The following is a 19518-nucleotide window of genomic DNA, read 5'->3' on the forward strand; positions in this document are numbered from 1 at the left end:
ATCTTTCCTTAGTAATGGTTTTACAAAAATATATTTGTTACATACACATGGGATGTTAGAATCAAAATATATCACTTTCTTATACTGCACTGAATACATTTCATAAGCAAAATCTAAAATTTAATAGTAAATTGTTCTACTTTAGGCAAAGCACATTGTAATAAAAAAATAAAAATTAAATAAACAGATCTGTTGGTTGTAAAAGCTGTGCGTTTATCTTGGGGGCCGGGCAACACTGGGCAACCTGGTACTGAGAGATAATGACGCCACCTCCACCCCTCTAAGCCAGAAAACAAACTATAAAGTGTCAGTTCAAAACTGAGATCGTCTCTACGAAAAGTACTAGGAAAAAAAAAATAGTGAAAAACCTTAGATAGAGCTTTATTTTTAATTATGATCATAATCATTCCAGTAAGTCCAGAGAATTCCAGTAAAGAGGAATTTTCTGGATTCATAAGAACAACAGAAATACATTGTTTTTTATTGTTTTGTCAAAGTTTTCTGCTTACAAAATCCAAGTAAGATTCATATTTGAAACCATTGAAAAAAAATGGCAGTTAATGGAAAAAAAGTAATTTGTTTTGTAGGATTTCTTTCATGCGATGCGCAGCAAGACGAGCACATTTTTTAATCATTCACTTTTAATGAGACACATATTTACAAGACATAATAGATAAATTGCCTAAATATAATTCCCCAAAATGTAAACAATAAAATATGGTATTTAAAAAGAGATATTTGAAATTTAAGAAAGATATGCAGCACAAAAAAAATCTATACATGGCGAATTGGATTGTGGATTTAGCTCTTTGAACTTCATTTTTTATTTTTATTGTGTAGAAAAAAATGAAAAATAAATACTATTTTTAATGGAGTCAGTTCATATTTTTGTATTTGTTAAATTAAATGTATTGCATCCATGCTCCATTAAGTTCTTCATTCAGATTTCAGACTTTTCCCTCCATCTGAACCATTTCTGGCAGCTTCAGACCTCGAAGAGCTTCTGCTGATGAATTTTTGTCGGCCCATCTCAGACGCTGCAGATCCAGCAGCAGCTCCGACGACTCCCCAGAACAGCCCTCCGAAAAACACGCCGAGCACCAGTCCCAGCAGCCCAGCTGCAAACACTATTTTAGGAACCTGTCTGGCACCGTTTCCCATCCTCTCCCACAGAGAGCTTTCAGCCACCATAGTGACCCCCTCTTTTGCCCCGGAGCCCATCCTGCCCCACACTGGACTCTGAGCCACCTGCTTTGCACCAGCACCAATCCCAGCTCCGACTCTAAACGATCCGTCCGCCACCAGCTTGGCTCCAGTTTTGGTACCGGCCCCTAATTTCTCCCATAGCGGACTCCCTGTCACTGCTTTGGAAACATGTCCTGCAGTAGCTCCCACCTTTCCCCACAGGGAACCGTCTGCCACCATCTTTTGGATGGCCCACACCGAACTGCTTTGCGCCTTCTTTGTTTCTTCAGGCTGCACTGAGCTTTCTGACATCAGCTTCGGCAGCATCTTCATACTAGACTCCACTTTCTCTTTAAGAGAGTCCAGAAGAGAAGGCGACAACTCAGACATGGTAAGTAGAGGAATGCTCTCCAAACTCGTCAGACTTACACTCATCTCTGCTTCATCTCTCACTTCCTCAAGCTCATCTACTTCTTCTCTCTCAAATAAAGTCTGCATGTACGGCTGTAAATTCATACTCCTTGGGCTGAGCGGTTTATCATTTCTTACCGCCTTTTGGTTTAGTACTTTTTCTCTTCTCTCTCTTGCTATGTCTTGCTGCTTTTGCTTCACTTTGTCCTCTGCCTCCTGAAAAGCAGGAGAAGTAAAATATTGTCCGCCAGCTTCTTTCATCGTTAGCGCCACCAAAGCCAGTAAATCAGCCACGCTTTTCTTCTCACTTGGACCCCTCTCCATGATGTGAAACCTGTCCCTGCACTTCTCAACGAGCTTCAACAAATCCCCCCTCTGATCCGCTATGTAGGCCTCCACGCCGCCGTTCCCGATCATCCCGCTGTCCCTCAGGCGATCGGCGTAGGTGAAGAGGACCACGGTGTGCTTCGTGACTGCATCCGGGCCAAAAACCTTCTCCAGGGCTTCCAGAGCCTGCAGCTCGGTTTTTGCAGGCTGGTCTAACGGGACGCACAGCAGGAAGGCGTGAGGGCCGGGGATGGACAGGACAACAGAGGAGGAGATCTGAGCTCGCACCTCCTCAGGTGTCTGCTCTGCGTTGAACCAATCAGAAGTGTCTACTACTGCCACCTGCAGGACAGGAAAGAGACAGCAATAATTGGTGTAATTTTTATGAAAATTATGAACAAAAATTGAAATATTTTGACTATTATGAGTAAAGTAAACCTAAGAACAAACCTTTTGGCCTTCAACGACCGCCATCTTTCTCTCACATTTCTGAGTCACTGCTGTGAAACTGTCTGCCTCAGATCTGAAGACATTCTGTCCCAGAACACTGTTCCCGACTGAACTCTTCCCAGCTCCGGATCGGCCGAGCAAAACCAGGCGAAGCTGCGGCGAGGAGGATGAGAAGGATGGGGCACGCGCTGAAGCAGAGGCGGACACGTTTGAAGACGGTTGAGGAGTGGAGGAAAAGATGGGGGAACGCGGAGTGGAAAAAACGGGAGACGTCGGAGGCGCTGCTCCGTCGACACTGCTGCTTCTGTCCTGAACTGCACAGTGTCAATTAAAAGTTCAACGTAAGAAACGCGGAAACCTTTAGCTGTCACAAAAGTAGATGATGTAAAAGAATAGGATAATGTGGCAAAGTTCAAAGACTTACAGGAATCTGGGGTTCTTGACGAGGTCATAAACTCAGATAATTTTGAGAAAAGGGCTCCATCTAGAGGAAAAACACAGGAGTTGCAGTCAAGATCTTAAATTATTTCTAACTTCTGGAAAATGTCCCACTCATGCATCCACATTTACCTGAATTCAGTGAACTTAGAGTGCTGTTCAGCTGAGGCTCATCAATAGACTCTGAATAGGATTGCAGCTCTGGTTCTTGAGTTGAAGGACGCCCGTTCTGAACTGGAACTTCAGAACTTTTATTAAACTCTTGTTCAACGTTTCTCATTTTTGAAGTTATAATGGGCTCTTCATTTTCTTCTTCTTCTTCTTCTTCTTCATAATTTTCTTCATCTTCTTCCTCCTCTTCAATTACCATTTCAAGTTCACCTGTGCCAAAAAGTCTGCTCCCTTGCAACTGATCTTGAATAAGTTTCAACAAGAGTCTCTTTTCTTCATCATCATCATCATCTTCTTCTTCTTCTGCTGCTGCTGCTTCATCATCATCATCATCATCATCATCATCTTCTTCTGCTGCTGCTTCTTCATCATCGTCATCATCATCTTCTGCTGCTGCTGCTTCTTCTTCATCTTCATTTTCTTCTTCTTCTCCAATTTGACTCTCCAAATCTCTCATTTCAGCAGTTTTCATGTTGAATACTCCTTTTTTCTCCACCATGCGGTCCACCTTTAGTAAATGTAAAAATAAAGATTAGAAAAATGGTTGAGATTGTTTCTTGGAAGCTGATTTAAAGGGTCACTCCAGATTTGGATGACATTTTATGCTCAACCCAACATATTTCAAATAATTTGTATACAAAAAAAATACTTAAACATGTAGCGTCTGACTAAATTTACTTGTCTCGAGAACAAATCAACAAAAACTAAAAAAAAGAAAACTGCTTTAAAAAAAAAGAACCTTGCCCCACCCATCTTACTGTCCAAATTCATTCTTAAATAAAACATTTAAAAACATTTTAAATTAATTTTTAGTTATATTTGTTTCATTGGTGTAAATATGGAACATTTGTTTTAATAAACAAAATATTTTCTATTTTTATTATCAGTGGAGGCTGTAATCATAACTTCTTGAGCCTGTTGGAAGAATTAGGATCTCGCAAAGAATCACATGATATGCTGGACTTGACATTATCAAATAGTTATACAAAGGAAAGGGTAGAGTAAAGGGATCACCTCTCTTCTATTTTTAGTATTTTTACAACATAGTTGGAGCCTAGATTGAATGTCGCACTCTACTCATGCAACCCTGCGACCCATTATATAATCAGAAAAAGACAATTATTGCCCTTTTTATTTATTTATATAAGTAGAAGTAACAGGGTTTCACCAAGTTTTGTTTTAAAAATTTTAATGAAAATTTTACAATAGAAGCACAGCTAACGAACCCTTTGACAGTTTATTACCTATTTTTGATGAAAATGTAGCAGCAAATCAGAAAAGTAAAGGTTTAAGTTTCATGAATTTTGGGGCCCAAATGTCCTCCAATTCTAGAACAACACAAAAGCTTTTAAGTCTTAAAATATTAAGCCTTGTTGCCAAAATGGAAAAATGGAGAGGAACAACCTGAGTGCACCTTTACTTCATCGGCAGCAAATACAAGCCACAGACAGCTGTTTTTGCATAAATACACAGGCATTTGCTTAACTAGTAAATTATCAGTATGTGCAGACAGGATTGTGTCATTTGCTGCGTATGTGTTCAGTCTTTGGGAACTTCAACTGTCACTTTAAACCATTAAAATTCAATTTACCCCAATGACAGATGCCAAGTTCATCCTGGAAATATGAGAATCTTTCTAGTTAAACAGGTTACAGAGCATAAAGGTTGATTTTTTTTAGGAAGTTTCTCTGTCTCAATGCTCTCACAGATCTAGCAGAGCAGCATTAAACCTGCATATCTAACATGAACTGTTTTATTTGACTCCATTCTCAGTGTTTGGAATATTTTTGAGAATACTAATGTATTAATCTATTTTCAATTGTATAAATGACTAAGACAGTAATGAGTGAATATTAATATGATATTTAAGGTTTGAACAGATGAATGTGGTTGTTTCTGTTCTAGCATAAACAAGACCAAAACAAATCAAGAAAGTTAATCTCAAATTACTCAAGCTTCAATTGGTGTGACATTCACTAAAATTCATAAAAAGCAGAAAAAGACAATTTATGAAAGTTTTAGATTTTAGTGGAGAGTCAGCAAAAACATGCCCTACATACAGCCAAGCATGGTGGTGGAAGACTTATAATTTGGCTGTTTTGTTGTCACTGAAGTTCACTGAAAGGTTCTGAATAATAAAATAAAACAAAATAAACTTTAGAAATAAAAGGGTTAAATTGACCTGTTAAATTGAAAAGTTCAAATTTTAACCTTGGCCAAATAAGTGATGTAATAAGTGAAAATTGTTACCATGCAACGGGTTTGATTTTGTTTATCTAGAGCTGGTTCTAGACTCTTTTGGTTTCTATCAAATGACTCGCACTGGGATTTTTGTTTCCTTGTCATTCAACCATTTAAAAACTACTTTGTTAAATGCTAAAAAAAAATGTATTTGCATGTCAGTTGCATCACTCTAGTTGGATTTTTTTGTGTCTATGCTCTATCAGTTTTATGAAGTTCACTAGCTGTGTTAAAAGAAATTTGGTCAGTAATTTTTTTTTTATTTAAGTTTAATATTAAAGCTTTTTTGCAGGTTACATGTGCAGGAAATTGTATGCAAGTCCACCCACATTTCAGCAGTTATGCCATTATCATAGCTGGCATTCTGTTGGGGTAATTTTTTTTAAAGAATTTAAGAGGGTAAAAATGAAAATGGAAGTGCATAAAGTTCCAGGAGACCTAAAATTAATTGGAGTCAGAAAGAAAAGCTTGAATTGAAACCTTTCTGCAGAAAAAAATGAAGAAGCAAAAACACAACTTTGAATTTTAGCAGAACAAAAATGCAAAAAAATGCACTACAAGTTTTGATGTTAAGGTACGTAGAATGTTCAGTACATTATTTCACACTTGAAGCAAGGTTTGGTCTGCAATTAAATAATTATCTCATTACTTCTAAACAAAGGGAGAAAAACGTATTTAGAATTCCCAAGAATGTATATTTCCATAGGAATAACAAAGAATCTGAAAAACTGGGAAATGCTGCATTCATTAATTAAATAAAATTAATTAAATTTACAGTTTTTCATTTCTTGCATCTTTCTTCAACATTTATATTTTATTAGGTATTTATTCCAAATTATTTAACTTTAACATTTACCATTTAAAAGTGTTACTTTTCAAGAAGTTTCTATTCAGATTTGGAGACTTTAAGCAATAATATGTAATTTTAATAAATCTGATACTCAAATTTTTATGGATCCACTACAATCCGATTTAAATCAGAGTTTCTGTCCTACACACAGAAATCTAAATCTCTTTATTTAAACTTTGTCATTCAGAATTCCATGATCCAGCCCTTCAACACACACAAACATAACCTCAGGGTTTTTGTTCAGTACTCAAACCCTTTAAATATCACGCCTTTCTCCCATTCTCACTTAGTAATTTTGTTTTTTGAAAATTTCCACAACAAGTCTCTGCTTTCAAGTGTCTCCTCCATCTTGGATTTTTCAATAAGATTAAGAAATTCTTAACCAATTCTTGGGAAACAAATGGAAAGTAGAAACTGAAGTCTTCAAATTATTGTGACTACTTCAATTCAAACCACTCCTGAGAACAATTATGTGTGAAGCAAAGTCAATGCAAACTTTGTCATGTACCCAGAATGGCTCACCTTCTCCAGCAGCTCGCTGACCTGCTCTCTGTCTTTTAAGTTACGATTATTCAGAATGTGGAAATTTCCACCACAAGCCTTGATCATCTGCCTCAATCCTGGGTCTTCTCTCTGCAGGTATTCCTGCAAAACAACAATATGGCTTGAGTGAATATAAGCATACATCTAAAAAATATCTGTTGAAAGGATGTAATACATGCAAAAACACATGATGTAGAGAATCTGGAAAAAAAGGGAAACTTGGGTTCTTTTCCCTGGGAGGGGAAAATTAGCTGGTTCCAATGTGGGTCTTTAGGCAAGACTGTAATCACACAGTACTGTTCAGTTCTCATGCCTCTGCTTGGTGCAGTGTGATTCATGTGTTGGCCCTCTCTCCCACTGTGGGAGAGAATCCAGATTTCAGGTGGCTCATCTGCGCTCCTGTTCTTGGCCATGGACCTCCCCTCTGCACAGACATGGTAACTAGAGGAATGCTCTCCAATGGACCTCCCCTCCCCTAGTTTAGCAACCAGCTATTGTTAAATTTTATGATTGATTTCATGTTTTTGTACAATTACCGGTGCGTAGCCCATTAAGACAACTGTTTTGTGATATTGGGCTATATTAGGGGTCTGCTACCTGCGGCTCCAGAGCCAGGTGTGGCTCTTTCATCTCTCCATGGTGGCTCTCTGGCTACACTTTTGGCTACTTTGTTTTCTAGGTTTTTTAGGCTAGTTGGGAGTTTAGCTTCTATTTTAGCAACATGCTAATGTTTTTGGCTAATTTGGCATCAACGGAGGGTTTTTTTAGGCCAATTTAGAGTTTAGCTTCTATTTTAGCAACACGCTAACGTTTTTGACTAATTTGTTTTACTGATATTTTGGAGTTCAGCTAGGTATGCAACAAGCTAGCTTTTTTTGGCTAATTTGACCTTTACTGTGATTTTTATTCTTATTTTGAGTTTAGTTAGTATTTTAGCAACATGCTAACATTTTTGGCTAATTTTATTATTTAGTGGGGCTTTTAATGTATTTAGAGTTTACCTTCTATTTTAGCGACAGGCAAAAATTTTTGACTAATTTATTATACTGAGGAATTTAAGGCTATTTTGGAGTTTAGCTAGTATTTAAGCAATAAGCTAGCTTTTTGGCTAATCTGTCTAGGTTTTGATCAGTAGAAAACAAGTACAAATGGCTCTTTTACTGTTAAAGGTTGCCGACCCCTCGGCTATATGAAAAAAGCTGAATTGAATTGGTCAGTGGAAAGAAGACTTAGGTTTGCAATTGCAAATGTAATTAAATAGCATTTAATGTTATTAAAATAGTTCAAAGAATGTCAGGCTCAACGATTCGCCCTCAAATATTTTCCCCTCACTACAAAAAATTTGGACACACCTGCTTTAAGTATTTGTTAATACCTCAATCGTTCTTCCCATCAAGTAGTCTCCGCAGGTCAACAGCACCAGAGTGTGATCCAGCACTTCCTGCCCAAACATGACTTGTAGCTCTGCAGGCACACGGGACTCCATCTGGACAAAAAAGGAAACAAAAGAATATGTATAATTTAAAGATCAACTTAAGATTTCACAGCCTATGTTACCACACAAATGTGTTTGTGTACTATCTCAACGTTTTTATGTGCACCATTAGGAACAACTAACCTCAGTAAACTGGTTAACAGGAACCAGCAGTAAGATAGCATGTGGTCCCGGTTCCATCAGAGTCACAGCCTGCTCCGTCTCCTTTCTGACGCTGTCGTCCACTTTTTCACCGGCCCAGTACCATCTCGGAGCCTCCACGAGGGTCACTCTCCGGCCCTCGGTGAAGGCTTCTCGCAGCTGGCAGCTTTTGGTGTCATTGGTAGAGCGAGAAGACGGCTGGTTCAGGATGGTGTTGGCAGACAACGTCTTTCCACAGCCAATGTTCCCCAGAAGAAACAACCTCAGGTCTGAGGAGCCGTTGATGTTCTCTCTCACGTTTTTACTCATTCCTGACGTAACATAAATAAGAATTCAGATGTGAAATGTGCTTCTTAATTAGGGATCAACATTTACTGAAGCAATTGTTTTCCACTTTTAGAAGACTGTCCTCTAAAGCTAAGTTTATAAAGGTTTGTGTTTAAGAAAAATAAAGAAAAGGCTTATGTTATTACAGTAAGGATGACATTCTCTACACTGAGAAATGAAAACAATACCTGAAAAAAAGGATCTATTGTACTGAGAGCAGATCAAAAGTAATCTAGAAAGTAGAGTAAAGGTATTTCTTTCTGTTTGGTTTCTTTGTGAAAAGAAAGAATACGTCTGATTGGAATAAGAACAATTTCGCAAGAAACTAATCAGCAACAAGCATCTGAAGTTAGTTTGAAATAATCAGGAAAGACTGGAGTTATGCTGATGTGGTTTAGAAAGAAAATCACATTACAACAATTGTTAGAAATTTTTAGAGTTAAAAAAAAACAAAAAAACAAAACACATTAAGCTTGTTTTCCTAAAAGTTTCATGTGCATAATTGCATGTATTTAAAAAAAACATTAAAGTCCCACTCCAATTACCCTGTTATCTATTGTAAAAGTGTTTCAAGAGATCTTCTAATTATGATCATTCCATTTTTAGTCAAAATTTAAAAAAAAATGTTTTCTAGGACATAGTTCCTGCAGAGCGACAGTATTTCATTTGAAATTTGTCTTTGAATTGTGGGCAGGAATTAATGTGTGGAGTAAGCGTGCGCTGACTTCCCATCATCCCTTTGTTTACACTCTCTCCAACTAGCTTACAGCCCCTATCATCCCCAACCTAAAATTACTAGTGCATTAAAAATGCTCAGCAATATTGGAGTTATCCAGCTGAACAGCTCAGACGAGAAAAACAAAGACGTTCATGGATCTATTTGTCTACAAGTGGATGAATCAGAATAAAGTAGGGCATGGAGGAGTTAGGTAGTTTGTACAGAACTTCAATAAGCTTTTTCAATGAGGATTTTTCATCTGCTCCTGATTCAAAACATTTGAATAGAGAAATACTCAATTTTAAACTTAATTTTCTTTATACATGAGAAAATGGTAAAAACACCAAAAACACTATTTTGGTTTTTAGTTTTTTTTACAAAGCAAAAGTAATTTCACAAAAAAAATATGAATAAAAAAAAGCATTTCTTCAGTATTTTGTGAACCTTCTTTTTCAGGCCTTTGATTTTGGGTCACGAGTTGAGAGCAGAAAAAAGCAGCCATTGAATTTACTGAAACTGACACTTCAGTGGAGCATTAAGCATTCCTCAGATGTAAAAGCTTTTGAATAACCACACCTGCCAGTCCAGTTTAACTACATTCAGCACAGACTTTCACATTTAGACCATCAAATACTTAAACAGTCATCTCAAAACAAAAAATATAAAAATATAAAGATCCCAAAATTAATGTTAGACTAAATAGAAGATTCAATTCACTGTGACACCACTATAGTATGGTCAAATATGCAATAAATCAAAGTTATAAATGATAAGATGCACCAAATAAAACATGCCTATAACTTTTATTCTTTTCCACTTATTGCTGAGTCTTGCAAAAAGACAACAAATGTTATCATAAAAATTGTGTATACTCTTATTTTTATTAGTAGCATGTATGATTCAACAATTACGAACTAGATATTCTAATGTTTTGTAATCAAGTTTAAATCAGAACACATACTTACTGTGTTGGAGGAGTTGTAGTTCATTCGATCCCCGAACGTATTCAGCTGGCTCCAAATTCTGTCTTATCCAGAGAACTTCAGTACATGTTTGGTCTCCGTAGACAACGAAATGCTGCCGTCTCACTCTCTACTTTAACTGCACATGCACACAAACACACCCAAACACACAGAGCTTTTTTTTTTTGGAGTGTGTACAACAGGTTTCTCCGTCTGCAGGGTACTATGCATTCCAAGAGAAGGTGGAGGTTGAAGCAGCATCCTCAAATGACTCACTCCACCTCTGTGTCATCTGCTGCACCCTGAACTCCAGGGTGTCTTTAAAAAAAAAAAGGATGTCTTTCAGGTTTTGCAGTCACTAAGGTGAAAAGCTGGCAAACGAAACTAAGTAAATATTTTGTTGTTAAGTCAAGATGGAAAAATGAAGCTTGCCTGTTAGTTTATAAACAGGCCAAGAATGTGACTGCTGAGAAATTTGAAACCATTGACTGTAGAAATCGCTGGACAGATCAACCCCTCCCCTCTTGTGTTCCAAATAAGAAGTACAAGCTGGTTTCAATAAAATCCTATTGACTTCCATAGAGAAATCGACAGTAATTTTATGGTACTTTCTTCTTAGTATCTTCTATTTTTTTCTTTCTCTCAAGTTATAAACTGACCAATCAGAGGCCTCAGTAAAAGCATGTGGTGCCCACTGCTTTTACATTTGACAGATTATCCCAAACCGCTTTCAGTGGAACTTCAAACAAGCTCACTCGTGATTGGCGACAGTAGTTCCTCTAAAAATGTGACTCAAACTGACATGGACCAATCACTCTTATGGGTTACAAAATGGCGGCAAACGAACAGGAAGCCATGGCGGCAGCTTTGGGCTCATTTCACGAGGGCAGGAGGTAAGGCCTTTTCTATGAGTGACGTTAACACCTCGTTTTGTCCAGTAGAAGAATACATGTCAATGCTTGAAACACACCAAAACAAAAATGTCCTTAATATATTTTTTATTATTATTTTAAAAAGCTCAGATTTATTGATTTTTTTTTAAAGAAGATGAACACAGATTACTACCATCTCAAGCTATTGTCACACCGCCATGGATCAGGACCTTACGATCTTGCAGTGACTACAAACGGACTACAAATTTTTTCTTCTTCTGCAGTTTTACATGACGGCAGTTTACTCCCTAAGCTAAGAGGATACAGCGCCACTTCAAAACACTATTTTCTCCGGTAATCCAAACACGTTATTAATGGCAACTCGGTGGCTTTTTTTCGAACTGTAAGCCAGTCAGGAGAAGCTCTCGGTTGTTGAGAAAAACATTAATTCTTGTGATCAAGGAGTTTTACTGTTTGAAAATGACTCTGTGGTATAGTGGGTGAAGAGCGGAAGTGACGTGTGGTTCGCGCAACCGTTTTGCTTCCACCCACTTCCAATGAAAATTAGGCGCGCCATCGAACTCGCGTTTTTCGACTCTGAACCCGAAAATGAATTTTGCTCCCATTGCAGTTATAGAAAAGGGTAAGAAGAACATTGCCACGCTGTCATTAAATTGCAAGTTTGTGATTAAACATTTCGATAACAAACTGAATAAGTCTTCAGCTATGAACAAGTACTTCTCTTCTTTCATCGAGTCAAAAACATTCATTTGTGCTTCTGTCTGTTCAGTCCATTGATTTCACTGCTTCAAGTCACTTGAACTGAAGAGAAGTGAAGGGACCTTCAGAGAAGAAATATTATTTTCAGAACAAACATTGATATTGTTTTAAAATATTCTTTGCTCTTGTAGAGTGTGTTGAAGCCTTCAGATCACTGGGGCTTCTCCCATGATGCACTGGGCCCTCATGCCCTGTACGTAGTTACTGACTTTACTCTCTTTACTCTCCATTTGCAGATACTATTTTGGCAGTAGCTAAAGTATCTCTTTTAAAATGAAAATGTGTTCGTTGTGCGTCTCCTTCCTGCTCTCCTAGTCCATCAATGCAGATGTTCATCATTCCTGATTCTAAAGGTTTCTTCCTGCTTAGCAAGAGTCATTTCTCCCCACTGTCACCTTGTGCAGACTCAGAATTGGAGATTTGTCAAGAACAGTTTTCAAAATATGTGCTAATTTTTTTTTTTTTTTTTTTAATGAAAACAATTTTTTAATAATACTAATAAAAATAGTTTTTGTAGAGATCCTAAAGATAAATTACTGGATTTAATATATAAACTAATTTAAACTAATCTGCATCAATGATCATTTCTGTGTAATTTAAACCTTTTTTTTAAATAAAGTCACAGGAGTAAATATATATTATGGCAATTTCTGAATGCAACATTTCTTGAGCTTTTTTGACTGAAGCTTCAGCATCTGAGCTTTTTTTAATCACATAGCATCTGTGTATCAGTATTCAAGTTTATCAGGCGGTAAAGACATGCGTATGTAAAGTTTATTGCGATACTTGCAAAAATGAATTGGCAAAAAGATGCAAATCAAATATAGTTTTCTTTCATGACTTATAGTCCAGGCATCAAATAAGCAAAATTTTCCAGAGAGGATGCCTTAGAGAAAAAAAAACAACAAAAAGAAAAACAATAAATGCCTACTGTAAGTAGTGTCTAAAATGTTGCGGTTGAAGGAGAGCTTTTCTCACCAGTGTGCAGTCTGTGCAGCCCGACAGCTCGGGTATTTGAGAGGTGAGGCTCATCAGTGGAGCCAGGGCACAAAGCATGGAATCCAAAAGTAAAGAGAAGGAACTGGACAAACACACCATTTTCTGCAGAGACGCAAAAAGAGGCCCATAAAACATGACTAAAAACTAAATAACAGTTAAGTCTGCTAGTGTGACAGCAGATCGTCACTTATTTTCAAAGTGATGTTTCAGAGGCCGAGATAGTGAACGACATTCAGAACTAATGTTGAATAAAGCCAAAACGCTTTTCAGTAAAAAGAGAAATGAAAATATGATTTAAAATGCAGCAAATTAATCATAAAATAATAATTATGTCAGCATGTCTCACTTTACATGAAGTAACAGTCAAAATCTTAAAATCGCTCTGACTTTTCTACTGAAAAGTATTCATTTACAGACTTTTACTCTGAAATGAATAAATAGTATAAGAAAATGTGGTTACAAAAACACCTGGAACTTTTTATTGATTATAATGACTTTTAATTTGTCAAAGTAGCTACTTGTTACAGGTATAATACCTGCACCATTTTTATTCAGTAAAAAAAAAAAAAAAGTTAAAAAGTTAATTTGAACTCTGCAGAAGTTTCATAAATGTCTGACTTGTTCTCTCTCTTTTGTCTCGTTCGTCCCACATAAACACAATGGGGTATGGGATATATCATCACACTTCCTTCTTGTTTGACAGCCTTTCACCAGATGGTGTGAAAGATTCTGCAACCAAAGATTTCAGAACTTGGATTCATTGGTCGGTTCTCTGTAACACCTTCTTCCAGTCTTTAGTGGTTTTCTAACCCAGATGAGTCTTTTTCTCTTATTCTGATGACTTTCCTGCTGAAGCCCAACCCATCGATCCTGCAGCTCAAAGTCTTCTCTTCACAATTAAAACAGATACTGGCTTTAATCACAATGAAGCTGTCATCAAGTGATCCACCCATCAGTAAACCTCAGCTCTGCCAGACCATCAGCATCGTCTGACGGGGAAGGAACCTGGACTCACCGACACATTCAAGTTCTTTGCTGCTTCTCAAGACAGATCGAAAGTTTTCTGTCTTCTGATGGTCTCTGCCTCTTCCACTGTTAGTTTCTTTTTCTCATTTTTTTGAAAAACAGTAAATGACTTTCAGATGTAAAATACTGTTCAACTAAAGGTCATGAGGGGTTGGTGGCACAGTGTGATGAGAGGATTGAACGATTTTACCACAAACCTCAAACAATTTAAATTATTCAACTGAGTTTTCATATTTTATTGCTGAATTTATTTCTATTTTGACCATTTTTCTATTTTTCTCACCGCAAAAATGCAAATGTCAACTCAGGAAATGGAATAAACAAAGAAAAGAGTCAGTAAAAAAGTCAAAATTTGATTTGTTTTCTCAACTAAAATGAAAGAAATGCAGAAAAAATCTAAATGAAAAATACTTGCTAAATTCCTCCTAAAGTTGGTGCTTTTGTTTAGGCCATTAGAAACATTTTTGCATTAACATAACTTGTCAAACAGCGCCACCTACCAGATTCTGAGGACAAATGTCTTCCAGTGTGTTTCTAAATGCAAGATTTAATGCAACCCAAGTGAAAGAAAAAAAAATGACTAAGTTAGAAGAAAGTTATTTCTGTTTACAAACTTGGATCCTAAAAAGTTTTTTTTTATTCCTTTAATTATTAAAGCTCAAGAATCTTTTTTTTATACATTAATCAACAAAATAAAATGTGTCATTTATTAAAACAACTGATTCTAACTTGAATTCACCAGAATTAATCATCATAAATCTAGACACAATATATTTTTATATATTGTAAGATGTTGTGCTCAACATGTGTTTGGAAATCTAACAAAAAATGAAGCTGGAATACCTAAAATCCAAACTCTTTTTAGTCTGTTTGGTCAATATGTTTCAAACTCAAATACTTTAATTATTATTCGGCAGGAATTTTCAGAAAAATCTCAATAAAACAGAAAAAAATGTTTAAATATTGGCCTATATTTTACCACACAGTGGCCTCAGAGCCTTTTCAAAAATCGACACGGCAAACATTTTATATTTGCAGAGTGTTTGACAAACACAGCTGTGGGCTTTCTTCTGTTCAGGTTAGACTGTGCTGCAATGTTGGAGCTTTTGCTTTGAATATTGGCAAAAAAAGAGGGTGAAGTTATTTTAAAGTGTTTAATCTTCAACAGATGAGGGTCATTTAGTGACTTATACAAAATTATAAACTTTAAACTAAATATTACCTGCAAAAATATAAAAAAAATCTTTTAAAAGTAATAACTTAAGTGAGCCATACTTTAAAGAAACATTATACCAGAGATTGGATTGAATATTAAAGTTAGTTTTTTTTTTAATAAGTCATGGAATTAAAATAATCCAAAGAATATTGCTGTGTTTTACCTACATTTGTTTCCTGCAGATGTTGCCCAATCAAAGACAGGGATTCCCCCAGGAGGTGCAGGTGAGCGGCAGCAGAGACAGGATCTCCGCTTGAACGTCTGGACGCAAACTTGAGGGCGTCCGTTGTTGGACTGGTCACAAAGCGTGAAGAAGCAATGGGACTGCTGGGCTTGCTGGACAGGTTTGGTACCGCAAGGCCAGCCTGGGTATAGAGATCAGAAAGATCCGACCTGCTCAAAACTAGGGGCATGGACAGACTTTCAGCTGGATCACGGTGACCTTCTCTATCAGGACACGCCCAATTTTCCAGCAGGGAGGTAGTATTCATCTGGTGGAAATAAAAAAAGAATTTAATATAAATATATGTTGAATAAATGAAATTAAAATATATTCATAAACATTTATGAATGAAAACTAGTCAGCAGCTCGTCTAAGAGAAATTTTCTTTGAAGTTATGAACAGTGAAATAAATTAATTTAGTGTTCGTTCACCTCTTCCTCCCGTCTCATTGTCCATTCATCTGAAAACACGTACACTGCATGAGCAGAGAGAGAACCAGAGGAGTCTGACCACTGCAGTTCAGCGTCTGTTCTACCTAAAAATTACAAAATAGCCTTTAGTTTAGGATTATAGTTTATTAAAGGGTGTAAATAACTGAAAATAAACGCAGACAGGTGATTAGCAATAAAGTGACATAACACAAAATGTTACCGCTCAATATGCCATTGTGTTGTTTCTTGGAGTCATCCAGTTTCTGTGACGGATAAACAGAAAACAAATGTGAGTGAAACTCACTTTATGTCAGGTAGGACAGTTCAACTTCACCTGGAGCAACACACCTGAACGGCATCAAGACCGGGTTAGAGGAACAACTAATCTGACTAAAGCGCCCACAAAAAACTAATTCACCATCTTCTACTCCTTGAAGCAGATGAAAAACCCACCTAAAAACATGTTTTACATGGATTTGACAAATTAGAAAAAATGGTGAAGACAATTTTTTTTGTTTTTTTCCTAAATGAAAATTTCAGAATTTCTCCTAATTTGCATGAAAATGTCACAAAATGCATTTTGTTGTCTTGTTCCCCCATTCTGATATTTACAGCAATTTATCTATAGTATTTCAGTCAGAACAACCAACGCTCAATGCATTGAGCTGTGTCTATAAGAATCTGACAATAGCCACAAAGGCTTTATCATAATTAAATTGTATGTTAAATGTATGTTAATATCTAGAATATTAAATAAACATTTTAACTCAGCCCAAGGACTGGTTTAAATTTGACAGCATTTTCACGGTCTGGTCTGAACGGTGCTGAAGTCAGCATTTTTAATTCTTCCAGTTTCTGAGAGTCTATTTTCAAAATAAAATGTTACTACAAGAAATTTAGGTTTAAAAAAAAAGTCTAAAAATATCAGTAGATATTTTTTAAACATAGGATAAAGATTGATGATTTGTGGGAGTCGTTTCTGAATTTCCCAATTAAGACTAAAAACAAAAATTCCTTCAGGAACACAAAATAAACTAAATGGAGATAATCTAAATTAGGACATGTATTTCTTTATTTTCGTCTGTGGCCCGGTATCATGTGACCCACGGACCGGTACCAGTCTGCAGCCAAGGAGTTGGGGGACCACTGTTCTAAAGCATCAGACAGCAACTACAACTTTACTGTCTTTTTAAAATCAAGTTTTGAAATATTCTTACCTCCTGAAGTCCCTTTGTGCCAGAATTCTTAGCTTCAACCAAAAGGTTCTCCACCTCCATGGTAATGTCTTTTTGGTTTTCTCTGGGGCCATCACTGTCTGTTTCGCCATCCATGTGTCCTCCTGTGGGGCACGGTCAGCTGTGGAAGAATACACAAGACACATTTAGGCAAAAAATAACAAATTCAGGAACATTTTGGGTAATCATGTTAGCCTTCTGGATGATGAATGAAAAAAAGTGTCTGATAAAATTAAACTTACTGACAGCAGGACATTAAAATTGTGCAACAATCCGACTCCAATCTAATTTTTACCTATTTTAAAAGCGTTCCCTGTGGTCTTCTAATTAAAATTATGCCATTTTTAGCCAAAACCAATGAACCTGTGTCGTTTTCCAGGACATAGCTTCTGCAGAGTGGCAGCACTTCATCAGAAATTTCCCTCCAAACTGTGGGTGGCTGGGACTAAGCCTAATCCCTTCCCATGATCCATCTGTTTACAGGCATTGTCAGAGTCATCATTTCTATGCTATCCAGGAGGGAGTTTGTTGGAAGGCCACACCTCTTCCACTGAAAACGCTCAGGAGAATCTGTCGATCAAATATTTTGAACGTTTGAGATGGGGGCCTGGGGCACCACATGCTTTTTTATTAAGGCATCTATCTGATTGGCCAGATTATAACTTGAATAATGCTAGTGCATTTTTTCATCTTCTCCTGATTCACAACAACTTAATTAAAGAAAACCTCCAATATTGTGCCCTCAATCATGAGGAAAAATGCCACAAGAACATGCTAAAAACAACAAAAACACAATTTTCATTGGAATGGCCCTTTAAAGATTAAAGGTGCACAACAAAGAAAATTTAACTGTAAGTGCACACATAATCCACAAAATCCATGTTTTTCATATATTAAAAATCATGAAAAAAATCACTTTTTGCTTTGAAATTTCAGTAAAACGTAATTGCAAATGCAATAAACCCCAAAGGAATGATAAAGGCACAGTTTAAAGGACACAAACACTGGATTTATATCAAAGTAATGGTTTTTGGTTAATTTTAAGGGAGAAAGGAAACTTTAAAAATTAAAATTTTTCTCAGTTTTTTACAGATTTATAGCCAGTTATAAAATAAAAGTGCTAAATGTGCAGCGTTTCCATAGTTTAACCCATTTTTAATGTCATCAGATACTGGTGCACGCGGGCTTTTGGCGCGAGGCCAAGAACCAAATGCTTGAGTTTACTTACTCTGCCGCACCGAAACGTGTTCTGCAGTCACGAATGTTCAACACTTTTCGGATTTATAGTTTGTCAACTTTTTCAAAAAACGAATCAACAGATTTCTTAAGTTTGGCGTCTGTCGTAATTTCCAGCGAAAATCAGCTCAGCTGACTAAACATTTGTCCCGCCCAGACGGAAATGCACGACTGGAGCCGAAGTCTGTCGAACGGTCTGCCATTAGTTTATGTTGGAGAAAAAAACTCAGCGCTGTCTCACGTTAACTCTACTCTCCCCTCCTCACTCCGCCTCCCGTCATGACTGCCGAGTCATGTTATCTTGGCCAATTGGTTCATACTGTTGTTGCCAGGTTGGAGGAGTTTCAGCCAAAATCACTACATTTTGAAGACTTTATTGTAAAAAAACAAGCAAAAAAGAAAAAAAATTGAAGCGATTTGTGAAACATTTGGCTGCTTTTCAGTGAAGGGGAAAAAATCCTAGTAGCCTACATTGTGTTTAGAAAATCCAGTTTAAGTACATTTCTGCAGCTTTTTAAGTTTTCTATTTTTCAAAATTGTAGGATAACTTTAATATTGCTCGCCATTTTTGTTTCACCAGTAGTGTTAGCTTGGGGGTGTTAGGGGCCGTGAGCTAGAGGGAAAGTGTAAAAGGGATGATAGGAAGTGTAGGCAGGCTTCACCCACAACTCAGAGATAGATTTCTAATGAACTACTGTAGTCTTTTTGCAAATACGATGTCCTTGAAAGTTACACAGTTTTTATTATTATTATTATATTGATTAAAAAAGCAGCATTACCCTAATTAAAATAGTGCTGGGAACGCCTACAAATTAGATCAAAAGATGACTGGAGTGGGACTTTATAGGAAATACTCAGCCAGTACATGAGATAGTGGTTAAGATAAATAAAATTGCATGAAAAATCAGATCTCAGAGAGTTTTTTTTGGTTCTAAATTTTCAGGCTGTTTGATACAATCAGTACCATAAATGAATCCAAGATACTCCACAAAAACCAACCCAGATAGTTTTTTGTTTTGTTTTGTTTTTTAATACATTTAAGAAAAAAAAAGGTGATAAAATCCCTCAAGCCATAAAAGCTCATCAGATTGATTCAGCTTTATATAAAACAATAATAGTTAATCATGTGTAAAAACAGATTTGGAAGAATTGTGTTTGTTTTCTCCAAATAGTTATTTTAACTTTATCAGAACAGATTTATTTAAAGATAAAACAAATCTCAGGAAGTCACTCTATCTAGA

The 19518-nt window shown here is 36.6% G+C and overlaps 2 protein-coding genes across 4 annotated transcripts; both read right to left on the reverse strand.

Annotated features, from left to right (window-relative positions):
* Positions 1–628: 628 nt before the first annotated feature.
* On the reverse strand, positions 629–12530 carry LOC112157310. 2 transcript variants are annotated; one of them, XM_024289987.2, is made up of 8 exons: positions 10263–12530; positions 8235–8563; positions 7992–8102; positions 6596–6718; positions 2944–3490; positions 2798–2857; positions 2374–2687; positions 629–2265 (listed from the first exon to the last, which is right to left on the reverse strand). In XM_024289987.2, exons 2-8 carry the CDS (start codon positions 8559–8561, stop codon positions 937–939), a joined length of 2811 nt encoding a protein of 936 aa, XP_024145755.1. In that variant the 5' UTR covers positions 8562–8563; positions 10263–12530; the 3' UTR covers positions 629–936. The 2 variants fall into 2 exon arrangements, with proteins under 2 accessions (XP_024145755.1, XP_036069243.1); XM_036213350.1 differs by having other exon boundaries at positions 10259–12530.
* A 137-nt stretch (positions 12531–12667) lies between these two features.
* On the reverse strand, positions 12668–18858 carry LOC112157312 (HMG domain-containing protein 4). Of its 2 annotated transcripts, none has more exons than XM_024289992.2 (7): positions 18270–18858; positions 17024–17162; positions 16039–16069; positions 15807–15910; positions 15320–15643; positions 12890–13012; positions 12668–12797 (listed from the first exon to the last, which is right to left on the reverse strand). In XM_024289992.2, the coding sequence occupies exons 2-7, from the start codon at positions 17135–17137 to the stop codon at positions 12753–12755; spliced, it is 741 nt and encodes a 246-aa protein (XP_024145760.1). In that variant the 5' UTR covers positions 17138–17162; positions 18270–18858; the 3' UTR covers positions 12668–12752. The 2 variants fall into 2 exon arrangements, with proteins under 2 accessions (XP_024145760.1, XP_024145759.1); XM_024289991.2 differs by having other exon boundaries at positions 16027–16069; positions 18270–18856.
* Positions 18859–19518: the final 660 nt, after the last annotated feature.

This window comes from Oryzias melastigma, linkage group LG1 (genome assembly GCF_002922805.2).
Source record: "Oryzias melastigma strain HK-1 linkage group LG1, ASM292280v2, whole genome shotgun sequence".
Classification (NCBI taxonomy): Eukaryota; Metazoa; Chordata; class Actinopteri; order Beloniformes; family Adrianichthyidae; genus Oryzias; species Oryzias melastigma.